The 22,790-nt window shown below is 42.2% G+C and overlaps 2 protein-coding genes across 6 annotated transcripts in view; both read left to right on the top strand.

Moving 5' to 3' along the window:
* Positions 1-7,799, top strand: part of trip4 (thyroid hormone receptor interactor 4) — an 83,102-nt gene extending 75,303 nt beyond the window's left edge. Inside the window, exon 13 of one of the 3 annotated variants that reach the window (XM_037096252.1) lies at positions 7,359-7,792. In XM_037096252.1, coding sequence (XP_036952147.1) covers positions 7,359-7,663 — 305 coding nt within the window. In that variant the 3' untranslated portion in view covers positions 7,664-7,792. Of the gene's footprint in view, positions 1-7,358 lie in introns of all 3 variants that reach the window. The other 2 variants (XM_037096255.1, XM_037096254.1) reach the window with 2 other exon arrangements.
* A 10,634-nt stretch (positions 7,800-18,433) lies between these two features.
* LOC119017860 (zinc finger protein 609-like) overlaps positions 18,434-22,790 on the top strand; it is a 91,758-nt gene continuing 87,401 nt past the window's right edge. For 2 of the 3 annotated variants that reach the window (XM_037094974.1, XM_037094975.1), the window contains exon 1: positions 18,437-19,282. The gene's annotated coding sequence lies outside the window, so the exon portion shown is untranslated. Of the gene's footprint in view, positions 19,283-22,790 lie in introns of all 3 variants that reach the window. The other variant, XM_037094976.1, reaches the window with a different exon arrangement.

The following is a 22,790-nucleotide window of genomic DNA, read 5'->3' on the forward strand; positions in this document are numbered from 1 at the left end:
ACAACCACACATAATTTCAATTATAGTATAGTATAGTATAGCATTTGTTCCTTTAGTTTTCATTCCATAACAGGAGCAATAACCGAACAATGAGCTCAATAGCTATCGATAGCTATCTACAACCAAGGAGCAAGCAGCAGTAGTTCACTCTGGTGACATGCTGCCTGCTATGTTTTTGGAGCATCCTTCAAATTCTGGCCATATTCTACAAATAACACCTTTTAAGGCTCCTTGTAACTGATAATAATAATTGTGTAATAGCATTAATGGTGAATCCATGGATCTCATATCCATCACAACCTTAGCTAGCATGGATGTAGACTATTAACCTTGCTTAGAAACGAAAGTACACAGTTGTAGCCAGTTTTTGAGGATACCTTTGTTGCATAAAGAGCCAGACATACAGTACATAGTGCTTCTTTTGGTTGATCTATAGAATGTGTTCAGAGTAACACCAGCTGTATCTACCAGTGAACCGAAGACTCACCCGTTCATCTGAGCTATCACATGTCTAGAACACACTGGTGGAATTTATGCCTTCCCGTCTATTCCTTGACACCATGTTTGAATCCAAAGCGTTAAATCCTTCCATTTAGTCTCAGATTGTTAAAGCTTCTTCCCTCTGAACTTCTTTTCACTCTGCAGGCAGTACACTTGTGATAGACTGAATTGGATATTGTGCAGGCCCAGTGGGAATCAATGTAACAGATACTGTTGAAGGTGTTCCATTCAATCACAGAGCCGGTGGTGCTCCACTTTTCAATCTCCCTTTCTGTGTCATCATTTGTAGGCATGAAATAATTTCCTCGTGTCAAAGTGTGTCATCAGAGGCAGCATCAACATGTGGTTCAAGTGTATATGCATAGCTGTTCTGGGTTTATTATTCTGGTGCTCTGGGACCGGTGCGTAATAAAAGACAGAATACAAAAATCTGCCTTGTTATTCTTCGGTGCGTGGGCAGTTACTCTCACAGAAAGAGAAACAGCAACCAGCCAATTATTCTTATGATTATTATTGCAAGCAAGTGGATGGGCCCGCGTGTTATTGTTGTCAGGGAGGATGTCGTTGGACCTCTATTTCAGTCTAATAAATACTCTTTGCACTGCTGCCCCTGGATATTCAAGGGATTATGCGAGTGCTCTTTCCATCAGCAATGAGCTATATCCTCCCATCATGTGTAATGGTAATAGTATGCATGCAGTCATACTAGTGAATATGTGAGGAGACCATCCCAGTGTAGTGTTTGTTTTGAGGATCTGTGTGGCTGAGTGTGTGTTCACCAGTGTGTTTTACGGTCTTGATGATGGAGAGCTAGCCCTCTGCAGACAACCTGTGCTTATTTTATGGCATCCTCCCCAGCTGCAGCATGTGGGCAATAAACCTTTCTCCAGCAATCTCCAAACAGTGCAGCAATCAATGGGAAATTATCTCGGCCAATCGATGGGCCAGCCTTTCTATTTCTCCCCTCTCTCTACCTCTCCTGCTGTCCTATCTGTATCCTTTCTCCCAGCAGCCCTCCTTCCCTCCCTCTCCTCGTCCCTTCTGTCTTATTTTTTGCTGCCTCTCTGTTTTTTCCACCCACTCCTTCACTCGACCCCCCATCCCCCACTTTTACTTGCGTTCCCTCCAGCTCTCTCGGCTCCGCAGCACCTACTCTGAAATGCGACAGCTCAGCAGCTCCAGAGCCATTAACAAAAAGTCGCCTCCACCCGAAGAATATGTAACAATGCTGGATTGACTTTCCAGGCGAACATAATGAATCTCACTTGTTCATACAACCAGAGAGCGCTCTCTCTGACAGTTATGACAACGAGGCCCACTTACTATGTTGTTGTGGCTGTTCTCTTTGGTTGTTTGTGGCCGGTTGCACAAAATCTTATTATTGCTCCGTGTTTCACTTACGGATGTATTTTAATAAGTGAAGGAAATTGCCTAAGGGGCACCTCTCAAACGGTTTCCCTGCATAAGACAGAATACTAAGTGGCTTCCAACATTCAGTCCTTTAAGCAGCATAGATACTCTGATGTTGCTATGGTGGCAGAACTGGAATGACAGTTCACTCTCACTGAGGCTTCACTCAAACACAAAATGAGGAACCATCAGACTGCTTTACATTAAATAAGTGATAACACAAAATCAACAAAAATAAGATTTTTAATGGATATGTATTTGCACCAACATCCCTTTGCTGCGTTGGTCTTCTTGCCCCAACTGTTTTAATTCACTCTCAGCACTGTTAAGGTGCAGCCCCAGCATTCAGCTGCTGTCGGTGAAAAGGCTCTAAGAAACGACTGTGAACCACCTGCCGAACACTTTATGGCAGTCAGACACAGTTTGGCGTCTGGCTGGTGAACATAATGAAGCATTTAGGTGTGAAAGAGAGAAATATTTCCATCAGGAGTTGGGGAGGAAAACAGACTGAATATTGAACCTACATTTGCCAGGTGGCCATGACTTTGAATACATGCTAATGATGCCTCGTGGCTGCTGCTGGAAGTGTAAGTAGGCAACTGTTTAACAACTCTGTTAGATAATAATGCTCGTCGCTGTGCTCCCAGGTGGCCAGAAGATGAATTTATGCATCCTTCATAAGTAGAGTACTTGAGTTAATTTTAAGAAATTGGTTGTATTGTGTTCCTTCAACGTCAAAGCCTGAAAAAACAAAGTTCCTCAATGTTATGGTACGTGTCATATGGAGGGTGCAGAACGAGACTAAACCTAATGTGAGTGAAACTTTGAAACATTACCTCGTCCATGAACACTTGTGCCTGAATCCCATCAGCTGGATTTTCATCAGCAGTTGTTCTTGTAAAGTAGTGTAAGTCAAGGTGTGTTAGTTTATTCAGGTACATTAACCTCAGGAGGTCACTGCTGCAGTCCAGGTGATAAGCTGGAGTGAAGATGAATCCAGTTTTTAATCCCAGATGTTTAAGTAGTCATCTCCTAGCTCTTATGCTGTTGGTAAATTACTCAAGGTCAGAGCAGAATCCGATGTGACTCGAGGGTTTATTCCTCCAGAAGTTCTGGTTCTGTAATTGTCTTTGCTACTGCTTGCTGGAGAGCCATAGAATAATAAGATATGTTTATTATGTCCAGAAATCTGACCCCTGATCACTTCAATGTGTCTCATACCTTTGGCAAAGTGTATTTTATAGAAAGGATTAAAACCTTTGACACATTGTCTTTTCATTTCAGCATCCTTAGTCAACCCTCTATGGTACCATGTTGCCCTCAGGCAACGAACCCATTTTTGGCCTGTCACATCGCCACAATGCATCCCTTTGTATGGTGCAATACTTTAAGAGACCTTCAGGAAACCACCTTGAAACCCCTTTCCCCCCTTTTTTTTATAGTTTAATGCAATTCAATTGCTCATTAAATAGTGGAAGCTTGTTAAAATGCAACTGTTGCCTTGAGGCAACAACATACTATAATGGAAAATTGCACGTTGCCTTAAAGCAACAGTGTACCATGGAATCAACATGGCAGCATGAAATGTTGGTAGAGTGGCTTTAGGTACACTATATTGCCAAAGGTATTCACTCATATCCAAATATTTGAAATCAGGTGTTCCAATCACTTCCATGGCCACAGGTGAATAAAAGCAAGCACCTAGGCATGACTGTTTCTACAAACATTTGTGAAAGAATGTGTCGCTCTCAGGAGCTCAGTGAATTCCAGTGTGTTACTGTGATAGGATGCCACCTGTGTCCAGTCGTGAAATTTCCTCGCTCCTAAATTTTCCACAGTCAACTGTCAGTGGTATTATAACAAACTGGAAGTGATTGGGAATGACAGCAACTCAGCCACAAAGTGGTGGGCCACATAAAATGATGGAGCGGGGTCAGCGGATGCTGAGGCGCATAGAGTGCCGAGGTTGCCAACGTTCTGCAGAGTCAGTCGCTACAGACCTCCAAATTTCATGCAGCCTCCAGATTAGCGCAAGTGCATAGACAGCTTCATGGACTCTAGAGCAGTGGAGACGCGTTCTCTGGAGTGATGAATTGCGCTTCTCCATCTGGCAATCTGATGGACGAGGCTGGGTTTGCCGGTTGCCAAAGAGATCGGTACTTGTCTGACTGCATTGCATCCTTTGGGATGAATTAGAGTGGAGACTGAGAGCGAGGCCCTCCCATCCAACATCAGTGTGTGACCTCACAAATGCGCTTCCGGAACAATGGTCAAAAATTCCCATAAACACACTCCTTTCAGTGTTGTCCTGTACCAGTATGGTACAATGTTGCCTACAGGCAACAAACCCCACCAACTTCCCAAAAAAAATAATAAAATGAAATAAATTCTTTAGATTATGTTTATTTAGTCTATTTTTAGACAAGAAAACACTCCAACATTGTTTTCCTAACTCGCATCATAATGTGTACCATAGAGGGTTGAAGAATTTATCATTATACTTGGATACAAATGCGGCAAGCAGGGTTTTTTCCTGGCTCTGATTGGGCCTTTGACTAAAAGCAGTCAGGCAGTCAGCAAGATGTTCTGCTTGTTCGCTAGTTGTTTGGTTAAACACGGTCAGAGTGGATTTTAATTGTTATTTTTACCTTAATTATTTGTGTCGCTGGTGATTTACCTTTAGAAAAAATATCTCTATCCTGGAAAAACACTTGCTAACTGACTTGACATTGGCTGAATGAGTAACGGACGCAGTGTGACTGCTAGATGCTCATTCACTGAGTGCTTGTTTCCACTTATATAATCAGTTTGTTTCCACGCATGCATGCTGATACACATAGAAGTGTCACTGTGCAACGACAAGGAAAACTGCCAGATCCAGTTTTTCACAATACTGACGACGGCTCGACAACACCCAACACAGGACCAGAATGATGCATTTCTGTTACGGTGGATTTATCGTTTAAGTAATCTCGGATAAACTTTTGGCAGCGTTCGCCCCAAAAAGAATCCAGACGTCTTTTCCCCTCCCAAGCAGCACTTGTTGCTGGCAGAACAGACAGACACTGACAGCCATTCAGGCAGAGTTGGAAATGGTGAGCAAACAGCACTTCTCCTAAACACCTTGTTTATGCTGCTGCTACCCACAGAGTTCAGCCGTAACGTGACAACATGAAAGGAAAGCACAAGTGACAACCACCTCCCCTGCCTGTCACACTTGTATCATTTTTTCCCCCCTGCCTCAGCCAGGGGGAAAACAGCCAGCTAATGTGGTGGTTTGACAAGCAGGAGACGTGTGTGAGGCGGAGAGACGGGGTTATTATTTGCCTTGCAGTTAAGGATGGGGTCAACACAGGTTATCAAAACTCAGCAGAGGTTGTTTTGCACACAAGGACAAAGCAGCAGCAGACCATAGTTTGTGAAAAAGAGCTGTAATTGAGGAATTTGTGGAAGATGTTACTGCACTGAGAGAGAAGAGTGTCAGTTGCAGTAGATCAGGAGGTCGTTTCTGGTCAGTGGCTGCTGGAGTTTGTTTACACACCATAGCTACAAGCATTTATATAAATAGCAACTTGATAAAATCCCTCTTTGAGATTCTCAGCTGTTTTCATCTTTGTAAAAGTTCTCATCTGAGGTTCACATGAATTAGTGTGCAACAAATTATAACTGTGGAAATTCTCAGTACAATGGAGGCCACTGTTTTATGGCTTGGAAATGGTTGTCTGCTAATCTGCAAGTTCATGCAAGTGGCTGCAGGAGCCAGAGAGTTGGCTCAGCTTCAGAATCCAAAAGTATTAATGAAAGAATCCTTGACTGTTACATTCTTGGCAGAGAATAACACGCAGAGATTAACATTCCTTGGATACATCAATGGGGAGTGCACTGAGAAACAATTGTACAGTGTAATGTTTATAAGATACGACTGGTAGTGCTTCCAAATGTCCTGCTTTCCTTTGCTTCTGATGATTGTGCTTAGGGTTGCTCCGATACACGATGCCATCGTCCATCGCTGATGACCGACAGCCATCGACTAATAATCCCTGACCATGGTGATTTAAAAGGCTCCCCGACAGAGAGCACAATTAAGTGGTGTGTCCCCTCAGAGTTGCCGTAGGGAAAGAGTTGTTGGTTGTGATATGTGGGGAAAAGAAATGAAAAGAAGCATGTCGCTGCTCAGTGCACTAGCATCACATCTCCATGTCCCATTTTTTTATTCTTCTTACACCAGCTCAGTTAGGTGAACCCACGACACCAGCTGTTTCGTTTTTATAATCATTTTTCGTAGCTTAGCTTCTTTGGCTAGTCGGCCAACGTTTTTTTTTTTTTATGAATGTCAGGCTGACCAAAGCTGAGTTACAGACGTGTGCTGCGGAGATGAGGACGCTTTTAAACCAGGCACATGGATGTATGTCGGTGGTAACAGGTGCAGGCTGACACAGCTGGAGACACCCTGCCTCAAACTTCATAAACAACGATGTTATCGGCCATCACGATGCTTCAATGTAGACATCGTCATACGCCAATTCAGCAGACACTGGTGCGATCGTATCTCTTTGGTAGAGTTGAGACTGTTGTTGCAAATGTGTTCATATCATATCGGTTTCCCACAAGGATCCGTATTAGGCCCTCATATATATCTACCAACTGCACATCGCCTTCATTGTTATGCTGATGTCACGTACTCCACCGGCTCTTTGCACAAAACACATCTTTTCCAGATCACAATCTGATTGAGATGACCTCCAGATCTGTTTGTTAGATTAATATGAAGCTCGCTCTAAAGTCTTGAGGACTGAGGACTGACCAGGGCTAGCTGTTTAGCATGCTAAGTATATATATTATATATCATTGCAACACACACACGTTCTTCACATACTGTTGCTAATTGTGGCAAAAGTTTTCACATATTGCAACTTCCACAGGCTTGTGGAAGGTTTCACACCATCAGCTCACATGTGGTAAATAACAAAGGCATGAATATGTGTAAATTACTACAAATTGTCCCTTTAACTAATGCATGTCATTCAGCACAGTGCCATCCAGTTAATCACTCAATGATTGTATTGAGTGCTGTGTGTGAGTGAGATGTGTTGTCGTAGTTTTGTGTGTATTTGATTTCTATAAAATGTGTAAAGGCAGGTTTATGTGTAGCTCAGTGTTATTCTTTATTCTTTTTAACTTACACGTGTTATCTCTTTTGTATGTGAGCTCTTTGGTACCACTGGATTCAGCGATCGTACATCTATAATCAACGTCACTGAAATTAAAGACACCTTATTTTACCGCCAACAAAGGCTGAGGTCCAATGACTTCTGCTGCTACTCTCTCTGGCTCTTTCTCTCTCTCTCTCTCTCTCTCTGTCTCTGGCTCTCTCTCTATCTCTCTCTCTCTCTCTCTCTCTCTCTCTCTGGCTCTCTCCCCCTCCCTCCCTCTCTCTCTCTAATCAGCGGGCCTTGAGCTCTCAGAAAGGTCACTCTGTCCCTTTGATGGTGTTTTGATTCATCCCTTCCTCTTCTCTCCCCTCCCACACTTCCCTTTCACCCCCTTTCTCCCACAGGGAAGCTGGAGAGTCACTACCACCAGGGTGCCAAGAAGGGGCTGGTCCCGTCAGCTGCAGAGTGACGTGATAGGAGAGGCTGAGGAGGAAAAACAGTCCCATCTCACAGGAACACGGAGGATTATTTGTTCTGAAAGATGGCCACATTCTCTGCTCGGTTGTCCCAGTGAGGAGATGTCAGTGCTGACATATTAAGTTTCAACTGTGTTTTTTCATGAAATGATGCAGTACAGAGATATATAATCACTTTGACAAATTTCTACATTCTGCTTTTTTGTCTGTATTCAACTGATTGCGGAAATAAAAGGTTTCACTACGTGCTTCTCCCTGATTTTTTTGTAAATGAGCTTGTATGTTAGCAAGACGCCATCTTTTAAAAGATGTTGTGATTTTGACGACCACCACTGTTAGGATTTACACCTCAGGTTGCATCAGACCTGTCCTCCCTCCTCTCACACCTTGGACCCCCATTTAGACCAACAATAGAGCTGTGTTAGAAAACCACAGCCTCCTCCTCATTAATGTCAATGAGAACATTGCATTAGCACAGCAGGGTGCTCGACGCAGACGACGTCAGTTAAAGAAAAATGCGAAACAGTTGATCCTGGCTCGTCAGCGTTATCCAGCGTCACCCAGCAACACCGTGTTTAGAGTCATCAAAGAAGTGCAGCACAGCACCAAAACATGTAGCGTCTGAACTGTAGCGCTGTGCTTATTCCTCACAAACACTGAGTGGGAAGAGAGGAGTTAATGGAGCCATGAAAACTTTTCAGAGTTGTAAAATTCTTCCTCAAACAAGCGTAAACCACCCTCAGACTTGTGGATGATGTGTGTGACCTGGTTTTATTGGACGGTACTTCATCTCCTCTGCTGTACCTGTAGCATTGTGCTCAGAAAACCTTTTGGTCTCTTTTGATGTAAAGATATAGAGTTGATTATCTGACCTGTGTCAGTGCTCCAGACTCACCGTCACACGAGTTTTAAACAGGTGTTTGAGTGGATCTTTTCTTTGTAAATCACTGTAGCTATTCTTATACCCACACAAAAATCACTGTGAGTGCACCAGCTCTTGTCTTCTCAATATTCTCCAGTTTAGTCATTCCAGGCTGCAGCCTCCAGAGCTGAAGATGGATTTGCAAATGCAAAAGGGCCAAAAAAATACATAACAGTTCGTTGATTGAGGCTCCAAAAAAAAAAAAAAAAAAGACATTTTGATGCTGTAAGTGACAGCTAGCCACTAGCTTCCTAGCTAGCAGCCAGAAACATGGATGCATAATCAGAAATAATCAGAAATGTTATTGGACCGAACAACTATCCATCCATCGTTTCACAGCCGCTTCAGTACATCCTGTGACACTGCTGTTACCAGGTTTGACCATTTGGAAAAGTTAGCTTCAAAGCTGGGCTCTTGTCCTGGAGGTTTAGGCTTCATTCAGCTCTACACGTCACGACACTGCAGAGATGGCAACAGACAGGCCGGTTTATAAAATCTGCGGTTTGAATCTCCGCATGTCGTTTGAGTCTCGAGCAGGACTGGTGGACTCAATACAAACTACTCTGTGGAGAGGCGGCTAATGAGTGTAAAAACAGTCTTAGAGTGGGTGTGATGAGATGAAAAGGTTAAGGATTATCATTTAAAGTGCAGTTTGATAAAGGAACCTCACTTGTGTGCCGTGTTATCACCACACAAAGTCTTCACTTCTCCACAGATATTATTACTTTCTGCCCCCTCAGCCATTAATTCCGCTCTTCTTAATCACTAAGATGCTTCAACATGATTGTACATCGTAAGTGTTGTATTAACTTAAGTTGCCGTATTAAGATAAGAAGTCCTGCAGGATTACTTCAGATGTTTCGCTCTGTTGACTGTGTTGAATACCTTTTTAGTGCTTTTGAAAATCGAACAGAGCTTCACTCACAAACCGGGGTGTATGAAATGCCGTGACCGGGTGTTTGCTTACGAACAATAGTGTGATATGACTCAGTAGACATGGGTTAAGCCTGCCTTTTTTTTTTTAAAAAAAGGGTTGTCATTTTCCAACATCTTCACTTCCTTTAAAAACAAACCAAAGATGCCAAGTCTCTTCAGGAGCCTGACATGCACAGACGGCTTCCTCTGGCATCGCCTGTTTGTCCGTCTCATAGGTCTTCTGTATACATTCAAATGAACACCATGGTTTGACACCTTTATCATGAGGTGCTTGTTGTGATGGGCTCTGATTGACATTTTGCCAGTGCGATGTCATTACATGTCTTATATTACCTGCTCTCCCATTTCTGTGTGTTTATTTCCTTCTGAATGCTCTTTGACCAAGCTGATTCTTGCCTGAAGGTGTAATTTACCGTGGTCTGAAAAGCATAGCATGAATCACCGGCACACACACCCATCCCGAGTTGTTATGTTTTTGCCTGTGCCTGGCATTGTAATTCGCTGCTGATTAGCTCAGATTTACTCTTGTTTGAGTTGTAGATTAGCTACAACTCTCTGCTCCACTCCATTCAGCATGAGAACGCATAATTGCACCAGCCCTCCCAGTAATCTCCCACCCAGAGAACGTAAGAGCTCTCCTTTTGTAAAGTTTCTCCATAGAAGGTGGGGGATTTTTTTTTTCCAGAGAGGCTGCTTAAGAATTTACTAAATTCAGCCCCAGTGAATCAACAGTGACAGCTACTTGCCCTGTGGGTGGCCTTTTCTTCTGTCTTCCAGATCAGGGGCATTTCTCCGGATGAGAACAGACATCCAAGTTCACATAAACAAGGCCTCTGTGCTGCAATGCTGAACAATTAAGCGCATGCAGTTTTCACTAAGCCTCTTTAGATAAAACCATAAGATCATGTGCTGTTGGTTTTTCATGCACAAGAGATGTGATGTGCTTGTATGAAAGGGAAAGCTGGAGGTTATCCATTTAAATATTGAGGCATGCCATACGGTCTGAGCTACAGTGAGCTGCAGCAGATGAAAAACAGCAAATCCATCTGTTTTTAAAGGAAACGCTCGACACTTTCAGAATGAGAGTGTGCTTATTTTTGTTTCTCGTTTCTCTCTGGATGTCTGATTCAAAGCTTCAGACAGACTCCGGGACAAAGCTAGCCTGCCTCTGACGAGCAGAAACAAAATCCTCCTACCAGAACCTTTGAAGAGCACTATCTACTGTGTTATGTCTCATTTGTTTAAAGGTCCAAGAAATTCAATTTTTGAATCTTGTCAAATACTGACGCTTTTGGGATGGTGGCCGACCTGTCCTGCAATCATCAGTATTTGACTAGTGGGGAATGAATCAGCTTTCTTATAAACTTGAATTAATGTACGTAGTTGCATTCCATCACTGGCTTGCAGGCAGATTTTGTTGCCACTGGACAGAAGGATGCCACCTTCATACCCCTGTTTAGAGTACGTTGTGCTACGCTAACTGACCGCTGGTCCCAGCCTTACATTAACAGACGTGAGAGCAGTATTAGTCTTCTCATCTACTCTCAGCAATTAACATATAAGCCTCTTTCCCAAAAATGATGTGCTTCTGCTTCAGATCACTGCAGCCTGCGATCACTGCTGAGTGCCTGAGGCTTCTTCTGCAGCATTGCGAACATTAACCCTGCTGTTATGATGCTGGAGGTCGGGGGAGGCGGACAAATCACAGTCAATAAAGCAAATTTAACAAGCAGGACGTCATCCGGTTCTGAGCACCAGTGAGTGCTTCAGCTAAAATTCATGTCACAGTCCAACTTTCATCCAGTCAGCGATGGTATTAAATTAAATTAGACATTGAAAGGTAATGTATTTATTCATGGTTTGGGCTGAAAAAATGCCCAGTTGAATTTCCTGATTGAAATTAAATGCAATTGACTCAAGTCCAGCAGTATGCCCTCCTCACCATTAAGCCAAGTTTCTAGTTGTAGAAGCAGCAGGACCTTTGTGTGCTTGCTGGGAGACTGATTGGACTGAGGGCGCAGGGTCCCATCCCCCCATCCCCACAGGCCTGGAAGAGGAATTAGGCTTTGGAGCACTTTAGAAGAGGTGGCGGCAGGCTGGGGAACAATACAACCTGGCTGAACAGCTTGTGGCTCATCCATCTCATAATGTGTCAGAACACTGCCTGTCGAGCCGGGGTGGATGTACAAAGGAGATATTTAGAGGGGGATATTGTCCGTGTTGGCTCATTGAAGTCAATTCGACGACAGAGCTCGATGCCTTGAAATCATCACAACAGTCCCTCATTACCGCTTCACACATACAGCACCTCCAAGGTTTCACCGGGCTGAGAGAGAGCGCATTGTGGAACTGGAATTCACTTAGAGTAGAGTATCGATAAAACCTGTTTCACACTAGACAAAAAAAAACTTTCCTCATACCTTCTACACTGTGTCTTTGTCTTATGGGAGAAAGGAAACGGTTTGATCTGTACATGACACCCGGGTGTACTCACTAATTCATGCCGCTATTTCCAGCAAAATGTTATGATGGGTGTTGAAGTCATGGAGGTTGGCACATAAATAGCTTTCCATCCCGGGCTCAAGCAGCACACGAACATCCATCAGTTGCTGTTGTTTTGAAAGAAAGACTGAAGATGCAGAAAATTAAAAACCAAAACATTCGCAGGTCGCGATGTTGGTTTCAACTGCTTCTTGTTTTTTCCTGTTCGTGTCATCTGGATTATTTTAGCCACTTTGATAGCAGAGATTCCTCTATAGTTCTGCAGGATTAGGACAAGTGGGTCATTAGTTTAAGACACACCATTAAGCTGGTCAACCAATTTGTGGTGGAAATGCAAATCCCTGCCGTGCCAAGTCAAACTGAGCAAAGGCCAGGTCAGCAGATGTAATGTAAGAACTGAAAAGGTAATTACCAAGAGCAGAGTGTACCGAAATCAGGACGAGACCAAGACTTTGAGGAGTTGAGACCAAGTCAGGACTAAGATCAGTACGAGTCCTGTGACTCTTGTCTTTCACTACAAACCAAAAGTCAATACAGTGATAACACCAAGTAAAAAGCTGTTGAATCCACGACGAGACCAAGACCATCAAAAACTGGACTTGAGACCAGGACTGAAGTACTATAACACTACTTTGGACTGAGCCAACCCACTGCTGGCTGTAGCTTTATATTTAGCTTGTCCACATGCAAGTACTAGTCATCTTCTCATCTAACTCGTGGTTAGAAGGCAAATAAGAGTATTTCCCCAAAACGTTGAGCAATTCCTTTCGTAGTATGAGTGCTTGTTGCATAAAACACATGACAGGAGCCCTTAATGTAGATCAAGGCTTTATAGAGTTGCTAAGTAGAGCAGAGTTCCCTCCTCGCCTGCATCTGTGCTGTCTCAAGAGTGTGTCATGGCTCGTCGGCTTTGGTTATTCCAGAGGTACGAGGTGGGCCCCATCTGAGGAGGGGCGGCACATGAACCTCCATCCCTCAAGGCACGTGGGTAAAACACAGAGCGAGATCTAAGAGGTGGATGCCAGTATGTGTTCGCTCTCTGTGAAGAGCTACGACCTGTTTGCCCTTGAGAGGTGGGCGACGTTAAATGTTAATATCTGACCTATAAATAATCTTTTCTGCAAACGACCCAAGGAATTCCATGTGGTGCAGCTTACAGTAAATCTGCACAGTAACAAGACCAAACTGGCTTTAGAGAAGGCCTCTGGCTTGACAAGGAAATGATTTGGGGAAGGAGAGCAGATGCATAAATTCAATTAAAAATGGATTTCCCATCACAAATGGCTTTCACTCGCTGCCATTTCTCAAGATCCACTGATAAGCAATCAGTTTAGTCCCTGACCCCTGACCTCCCTGAAAGAGATTGTACATGTGACATAACAAATGCAGTGATGTTTACAAGCATGGCCACATCAGTATTCTGAGGAGAACACCATGAAACACAGCGTGAAAAAATAGGAACTCCAACTGAAAGAAGCTCCTTTGTGTTCCTGTTATAATGACTGTCCTCAGAAAAGCCCCCAACAGGGCGTCTTCAGAGCATCTCGGGAGTTTTTCTACACAGATGACGCCACACAGTCGATCGCGTGTCTTCAAGGCCTCTGCTGTCATGGAGGGTAAATCTCCCAACATAGTGATTTGTCAAGCTTTAGTCGCTGAATATGTAAAATAGTCCCTTCCAGGCTTGTGTTTTCTTCGGAGCAGGCACTGTAACAGATACATAACATGATTACCCTGGATTAACTATTAACATATTGCTATATGATAGACAATAAATGCAAGCCTCTGTTTAGCCACAGGCTTTCAAAACATGTTCTTATTCTCCAGCTGTAAAAATGTACAATATGACAGATGGTTAGAAATTTGTTGACATCTGGAGACATCAAAAGAAAATTGCCAGAATAAAAATACTTAACAATCCCAGTACTGTCAATAAATCCTTCTTTTTAGACCCATTACATCAAAGATATGTTTTCCACATACCGCATGACTGAGGGATGATTTCTGTTTGACTAATTAGGTCAAAACCAAAGTTTGTCCCAAATAAGATGCTTCATACAAATTTAGAGCAATTCATTACTTTCATTCATGATCTAATTTTTGCGGAGAAGGGACATGGATCATGTGGTTAAAGGACAAATGAATACATTTAACGATCTGTGAATCCCTACTTGTTTCCACTTCCTTTCGATTTTCCCTTTACATGCGATGTCCAAGTCACATGTTTGGCCTGAGAGTCATCGCGGAGTCAGGGCTATCTGTTTAATGACGCCAGTGTTCATTGTTGCTTAGTTCTTGGGTCTTTGCTGATTTCATGTTCAAGAAAAATATTTCTCTTGAGCTTAATGGATGTTGTCCACATGACTCTCATTGATTTAGCACTAAATTATGTTTGCATAGCTTAAACTAGGCGATCAAACCGCACAGTGAATAAAAAAGTATACAACTCTCTAAATGGATTGCGTTTATAAAGCATTCTTCACATTCAACCGTTCAACAGACCTGCTTGTCAGGAGCGCTACAGCGCTTTCTGTTCAAATGAAGAGCTACTCAAAGCGCCCCTGATGTTTCTCTGCTCAGCCATTCACACACGGAACAGCCAACGGGAACAATCTGGTTTCAGTATCTTATCCAACGATGCTTTGGCGTACTGACAAAAATCCATTTGAACATCCTACAACAAAACTACGGGTGTGTCCAAAATCACTCTGTGATTCACTGGAGCATTGTGATACAGTTTTTTTTTTTTTTTTAAAAAGAAACTGGTGTACATGTCATGGATGATAACTTTTTTTGGACAAAGCTTGCTGCTCTGTCAGGCTTTGAACTGAATGCTTACGTTGGTATGCTAACACACTCACAAAGACAATGCAAGCATGTTGAAGTTAAAGTGGAAATAGACTCCCTCGACTGACGGAATCCACAGTTGGCCTGTATTTTCCCTTGAGATGTCTTTGTCCAATGGCAGACAAAAGCCTAGTGAAAGTGAAGTTTATAAGAAACCAATCTGAACATCAGTGTTGTCATTATTCCATCACCATTACACTGTGCAGTGAACATGTACTTCATAATGACAGCTCTTCATCCAGTAGTTGTTGAGACAATTCAGACAAAACACCAAATCACATGAACAAGTCAACCTTATAACAGTGCCGGAGGGGAAGTCAGGGAATCCCTTCAGTCAAAAGGTTCGTCCACTGGGGACCATTAGTGTCCGTGCACGGTTCTGTGCAATCCATTTAATTAGTTATATTTAACTCAAACCTAAAATGTCAGTCTCATAATGGAGATCCTTTACGGATGGAGAGGAGAAACCAGTAGAACACCAGTCACGAAGACTCATCCTCTGGGGACCACGAATGTCTGTTTGATAAACTAAATCTAATATTTCTGGACATATTTCAGACAAAACCAAAAATGTCAGCTGTATTGCAGCGCTAGAGGTTAAGTCAAGGGTTCACCTACATTCTTAAATGTTATTCACTGGGGACCATGAAGGTCTGTATGTAATTTCATGGCAACCCATTCATTTTTTTTTCAGATTCTTTGCTCAAAACGAAAAGTGTTAGCTTCATGGTGGTACTCGAGGAGAAGCCTGTGTGATCATCAAAATCATCAAGCTCGATCCTTTGGGGATCATGAATAAAATAAGATTGTATGATAATCCATTAGTTAGTTTTTTAGACATTCCATGTAATAGCAAAATATGTAAGATTCATGGTGGTGCCATAGGACCAATCAGTGTATCACCAGACACTAAAAACACGTCCTCTGGGGACTGTGAATGTCTGTACAAGATTTTATGGAAATCAGTCTGGTGCTAGCGTCAAAAAACGTGAAAACACCAGGAAAATAATTGTGATAATTCAAAAGCAATCATCGAAGTTCTACCTCTGCAGTTATTCAGTCAGCTTTGTGCCGTGTCAGTCTGGAGAAAGAACATTAAATGGGTCATGATAAAAACAAAACATCTATTAATAATGCTCTGACACTGTACTGTTGTTTGTTTAAGCAATAGTATCACTTTATGCTTCTGTATCTGTGTTTGATTTCTGTCAGTCGACACGGATTACTTTTTTTTTTTTTTTTTTTAATGCTACAGAACAAGTCTCCTTTAGGCGGGTTTTAAAGCTTCACGGTTTTTTTATAGAGTAATGGAAAGATGATCGGGGGAATCAAGCCAGCCCCTGTGTGATCCCACATGCCTGGCTGATTAGCCTTTTCTCACTGATGGAAAACACATGGCGTCCACACAGCCTGTTCATTCGAAGCTTTTCTGTTGGTTCGATGCTCAGCAGCGAGCAGAGCACTTGTTTTGGAGCCTCAGCCTTTAAGGGCAGTCATCATCAGAAATCTGTCCCCTCCAGTTCCCCACTTGCCCCTGACTGTTATTTAGCTTTCCGATGGGGGCTGGCTGCTCCCATGGGAAGCTATGAGTGTGCCTGCCAGCAGGAATGCATTGGAGGCAATAGAGGAAGATGGAGGATGGATGGAGGATGGTGAGGAGCTGCTGCTGCTTTTCCCTCTGTGTGAAAATGAGTCCATTAATTCAGCCCCCTCCCCTTCCTCTCCCCAAGCCCTCCCTGTGCCTGTTGTCTCTGTTTGTTAGCGAGATGATTCCTTCTGTCATGTCAAAGGCAACATTATCATATCCTTGTTGCCTGGGAAACCAGCGCTGAGAGAGACAACGACTTAAAGCCTTCATGGGTGTTTGAAGCTGGTAAACATGAAAGGTTATCCGTGGAGCTGTGAGAGTTGGAATCCTAACATATCTGAAAGGGTCTTATTGTTGGAATCTGTTTTTTTTTCCCCTTTCAGCTCACTGAGAAATTCCCTCTTGGTTGTTTGTTAATCGTTAAATTGGAACACAGTGTACATCGTCACAAAGGTACTGTGTACAATTTGCGCCGAAGCGAGAAGATCAAGTTCTGACCTTGGCATTCTTTTCCTTTATTTAATCAGGGTCTTAAAAGATTTAAAATTGTTGACATTCAGCCTGACACACATTTGACACGGCTGGAAGAATGAGAACCTGCAATTATTTACAGATGATATCAATGCATACCTTACACATAACATTATCTGTAGTCTGTTCATGATTACTCTCCCTCTCTAAACCACGTGATTACAGCATGTAACAGAATGCGCTTCAATTCCTAATAATACACCACTTATTTAGGGTTTCTAAGATCTAAGCAGCTTTATTAATGTTTATAAATCATCTTCTGAGGCTGTGTATGATCATTTGTAAGCCATTATTTTGAACATTTGTGTTGCCAGGTTGTGACCGCTCCAATGGATGGTTCAATCACTTTCTTTTGGGGGGTGTCATATTTCAGTGTGTGAAAACCACAGAGTGTTAGATCATCAGCATTTATGACAAATATCCACCAACCAAAGGGGAATTTCATACATAGCAATTGATTTTTATCCAGCCTATGACTGACATATAAACCAAGTTCATGCCTATCAACCAATAATAGAGCTGTTATTGTTAACTCTTCTGTAGTGTGACCTGATAACTGACTGTCTGATTGACCGATTGAATGAATATTGGGTATTTTATCCGAAAATAACATTTTATCAGTTTGATAAAGCCATATGTCACCGTAGGAACTAAACTGAATAGGTGATTTCTGTGTATGTTTTGAATCAACTGTAAACTAAGTGACTAAAATGTTTATTTCTCACAGATAATGTATGGTTTTTGTTGCAATCAAACATTGACACTTGCAGTTTGTGTGATTCTTTTGATCAAAACACATGATTTGCGGATTCTTTCACACACACACAAAAAATCAGTTATCTTAAAACAGTCTAAAATCAACAAAAAATGTGTTCAAATATAACAGTGTTGACATTAACAAGATATCTGTGTATTGTGATGCACGGACGTCTGATGGAGTTAGCATGCTAACCAGTACAACCAGCTAGCTGCAGTGCATGGCTAACTGAAGAAGCTAGGCAACAACAGCCACAGATTGCAGCAGGTAATCGTTACTCTGCTGACATGCTGCTCCGTATCTGTCCGTATGAATTCAGCTGGTGGCCACTTCGTACATATTGTGCCTTTACAGTAGTTATAAGTTTCCCCGTATTTGTTTGTATTTATCAGCCTGGGGGGAAATAAAGTACTGAGAATTAAACACTTTGGCTTTGTGCTTACTGTCCTTTTAATGTAGAAATGTTCATAACGCTTTCAACACAGCAGATTTCAATGGTTTCAGTATCATTCACCTATATTTTAATTACACTAAGTTTAGGCAAAATAAATACACAAATAGGATAAATGAATTAACTGATCAGAATTGTATTGATTTGTGTTGCGAATGCTTGTAGAGAAGGTAATTGAGCTGGTGAGTAAAGCATAAAAATGTCACATAATTGAATGAAGACTTTATTAGACCAACACATTGTTTTGTTTTGTTTTTTAAATTAAATTCTCCTCTTAAATTATAACCCTTCTACCTGTCACAAAACTTTATTTGAATGTTGCCCAGATGTAAATATATCTTGCTTTGAACATGATGAGTGCAGTTTTAAATTTGACCAGATGAATACATTTCAGTGAATGTGACACATTATGTACTATTTCTATGTACAATGGTTATAGGTTGCTTTAATTCATTAACATGTTAACTAATTGTATTGTTGGTGTTGGTCCGTTACGGGCTGGATGGACCTGGGCGGCTGGCCTCAGTGTTTACAAAACCCTGGCTCCGGCCCTGCTCCTGACCACCAGCTACCTGGCTCTGTATCCCAACACACTCGGTGCCAGCTGGGCTGCCTGCTGGATCTCCCTCATTGACGACAAACAAATTAAATCACAGTCCATTCGGTGCGGTTAATCCAGTTCCGTGTCTTTAGCCCGGGCGCTGTGGACTGTGTGACAGTTCAATCCGACTGGAACGCCTCCTCCTGGATTTCCTGCCCGCTCCCGCTGCTGCTGGTCGGCTACATTGTATCAGTTCCCACACGGAGAAGCACCACGGCGCTCATCCACGGACGGTGAACACGGAGGAATTAACCTGGATGGAGAGATATTCACTGGGGGATTAATTGCCAGTAGGTTGCGGGAGTGGACTAGACTTGTGTCGGGCTTGAGGCGGCACCGATAAAATGCCCTCCGGACTCGGCTGCTCTCGGTGTGGACGGTATCTCGAAGTGTGATGGCAGAAGTCCAGTGAATCGCTGGCCTCCCCTCCTCTCTTGTGTTGGGTGTCTTGGGGAGTGCTCTGCCACTGCTTTCTGTTGCTTCACATCTATAGAGCGTTTTACTCTTATTCAGAGCCAATTACTCCGAATTGTTTTGATTTCTTTCTATGGAGTGCCCCCCACCATGGACAGAGATGGGTTTGGAATAGGAGTGGCTAGCTAAGTCGGTAAGTTGGAACACATTTCTCTGTCTTTTGCTTGCATTGTTGATAGTGCTACGAGTCGTTAGCCATTTAATGTTAGCATTGCGTGCAAGGCGAGCTGACTAGCGTTACACCATATAGCCAACACAGCATGCAGCAGCAGCAAGCAGGCAGGCAAGCAAGCTAGCCAAGCCTGACTGCACTCTGAGCTCATTGTTTCACTCTGCCAGCTAGCGTACTAGTCAGATTAGCTCATTACAACACGCTAAGTTAGCCCTGCTAGCTTCCTGAACTTCAATGTGTAAACATGGGAAACTGGCAACTTAACCCGAGTAACGTTAAAGCGCCAACGTGCTAACAGCTAACTACAATTTAAGTTGAGTAAACGGCTAGTAACGGACAGCTCTCCCCTCGAAGAGAGTCCGTGTATGAGTCTCACACAGTGAAAACAAACAGTTGTCCACCTGCACTTAGAATTGTCATTTTAAGTGAAATATTAGCAGCTAAATGTTCTGAGTGTGACTGAGTTAAAGCTGCAGATTCCTCCAGTGGAGTGGAGTTTCCCAAGCGGGGTTCCGGGGACCCGATGGTGTACGTGAGAGTGTCTTGATTTCCTCAAATAAACTGAAATTGAAACGGTTTTTTTTCTCCACTCACGTCTCACTTTCTAGGTTTTAATAGAAAGTGAGAATGTGTGACCCTGACAATTTGAACCCAGCGTTTCACTCCTGCTCCTGGTTCCACTGTAATAAGAGTCTCTTACAGTGGAACTTAAGGAGACTAGATCCTAAATAAAATGGTGGTTTGTGGTCTAATAACTCTACTTGAGAGCTTCTGACCTGCATGAAATGTGGGACCCTTCTCTCCAGATTCTTTTTGTTGGCTCATGTTGTCCAGGGCTGTCCCGTCTCACTGAAATGAGTCATTCAATTAAAGCACAAAACATTTTTTACAAGACCACTATGGGCTAACCCTGAGCTCTACCCTGTGGTCTGTGCTGTCCATGGAGAGTGACTGTACCACATTAAAGTCAGGCCCAAGTATCCAGCGTTTGATAAACTACATACAGAATGTCTTGCTGAATCTGCCATATTTGCATTGGCAAATTGACAGGATCGTGGCGACAAAAGTACAAAAATATGTTTTAATGGCCATTGTACATGTAAGTGTGCAAGATAATGTTGTTGAAGGTTCTGCACAGCCTTGTGCATTGTTCCCAGTGCACCACTTTACACACTTAATCATATGTAATTGGTTGTTCATGCTACTTGTGTTGTGCACCTCTGTTTTTATTAGTGCAACCGATAAGTGCTGACAATGCAACTCTTAAGATCCTCCATCTGGCGTGACTGAATGAATGGACACAGGGAGTGTTTAGCATTACCTCACATGGAAATATCTGACAGAAGGAGAACTGTATCTGTGAAACGGCAAATCCAGTTTTGATGGATAAGTCTGTTAGTAGCCTAATGTCAGTAGGGCTGCCACAATATCAGATTTTCACGACTCGATTATTGCGGCTTAAAGAATTCACATTAATGATATTATCATGATATCTTAAGATGTAGTGGGGAAGCAAACATTCTTTCACATTATTTTTTTTATCTTTGTTTAAAGAGACCCCCAAATGAGTAACACTGAAAATACCAAAATAAAGAGGTGAGACCTCAACATAAATGTACAGAAATGTACACAAACCCAACTACACCTAAGGAAGTTTTGTGTTTTATGGCAGGCGGCTACCAGAGTTAAGGCACATTTCTGCCACCTACTATGAGGAAAAGAGAACAGAGAGAATGATTTAGGGAGCAATTTATTATTTAGCTTATATGACCATATGTGTATTATTAACACAAATTAGTTGTTTGATTTTAAAATATCACGATTATCGTCAGTATTGGTAAATTTGTGGCAGCAACTGTATGTATATTGGTTCTTATGTCAGTGTTGGTCAATAAGCAATAAGAAACTATGGTACAGAAATGGCAAACTATGTTTGATTCAGAGCCCTACCGATAAATCAGTTGGATGATAAATGGTGTATCACAGATATATTGGGATTGGAGCATTTGTCATTCGATACATGCCATTTAAGTGCAGAAAAAATGCTTTTCGTACGTACTTTTAGAAAATAAACTTAGTTGCGTTTCTGTAAAATCCTGCCTCGTTTTTGAGAATTGTTTGCACTTATTCTTCAGAAGTACATTTGAGGGATAAGTGCAAACAATGGTGTTGATGTTGTCCTATATATCTACCTGTATCTCTTTCTTGTACTGACAATTTTATATTTACGCTGAATATGTGTTGCTTGGTTTGTATCTTGGGCAGAACTATTGAAAAAAGACATATCTCTGGGGTCTATATCCATTATTTGATTTAGTACATTTTCAGTTACTATCCTTGTTGGATTTATAAACCCAAATTCAGTAGTGTTCAGTATTCAGTATAATCCAGTATTGGTCAGGTAACAGTTCGTACTCCCCGGTCAAAAGCTGTCTTGTTTTGTCCAGAAGTATAGATGAGAGCTGCTATAAGATGTGTTCTTAAAGTAAGCGATTCAGTATGAAAGGGTGGCTTTGTTTGTTCATTAGAGTTGGTCACTGAAATGTTTTATCACTGACTGTCAATGCTATTTGTTCTGATAAACACACCAATCGCCCAGAGAGACTGAAGGAAACTTTGGCAGGGAAACATTTATTCGTTCCTAAGGAGCCTTAAGCGTTCCTGCCTAACGCTGCAGTTAATTTGAAAGATCAGTTTGGCAGCTCCATTGTCCGGGTGTGGCCATAACTCTGAGCTGGTGACTCTGATAAAGGAAAATCTTAAAGTAAACTCAGCCGTAAAATATTAAATGGACTCCTCCTACACACAACCGTAGCAACACTTCCCTGTGCTGTTAATCCACTTTGTTCCAGTGTGTCATGCAATAAACATTGCTGATTTGCACCATGTAGTCATCCTGAGCTAGGAAGGTTGGAAGTTGTGAGTGCAGCTTCCATTAGCTAGCAGCAGACTTGTGGTTTTGTAGCACTTAACTGTTTGTCACAGAGGTCAGTAGGAAGCAGCAGTTGGTGTCCTTGAAGTGTAGCCTTCCTGGGCTGTAGCTACACTTTGTAATGATTTCAGTTGTCACACAGGAAGTTAACATAGCAGAACAAAAGGATCACACAGCCCTCAAGAAGACTAAAATAATTATGTGTTGTGAATATGAACCTCAGGGTGTGGGACATTTCACGACAGTGTTGTTATGATATTAGATGTTTTACTTGGGAGTGTATTGAGAGCAGTGAGAAGGTAAACTTTACTAGTGCTCCAGTAATTTGTCAGCTGTGCTTATAAATGATTCAAGCCTTTCACTTAGGCTCTAATAGTGTTTAGTCAGTATTGATTTATTACTCTCTTATGCATTGATTTGTAGGGTTTTTATGGTGTTCATATTGAGAACTATTATTCCTAATTCTTCTCATGATACTTGGCAAACTAAAATAAATACATGACACTGAGCCTGACCCTTGGGGCATATCATACAGAT

Source organism: Acanthopagrus latus, chromosome 4 (genome assembly GCF_904848185.1).
Source record: "Acanthopagrus latus isolate v.2019 chromosome 4, fAcaLat1.1, whole genome shotgun sequence".
In the NCBI taxonomy this organism is placed as follows: Eukaryota; Metazoa; Chordata; class Actinopteri; order Spariformes; family Sparidae; genus Acanthopagrus; species Acanthopagrus latus.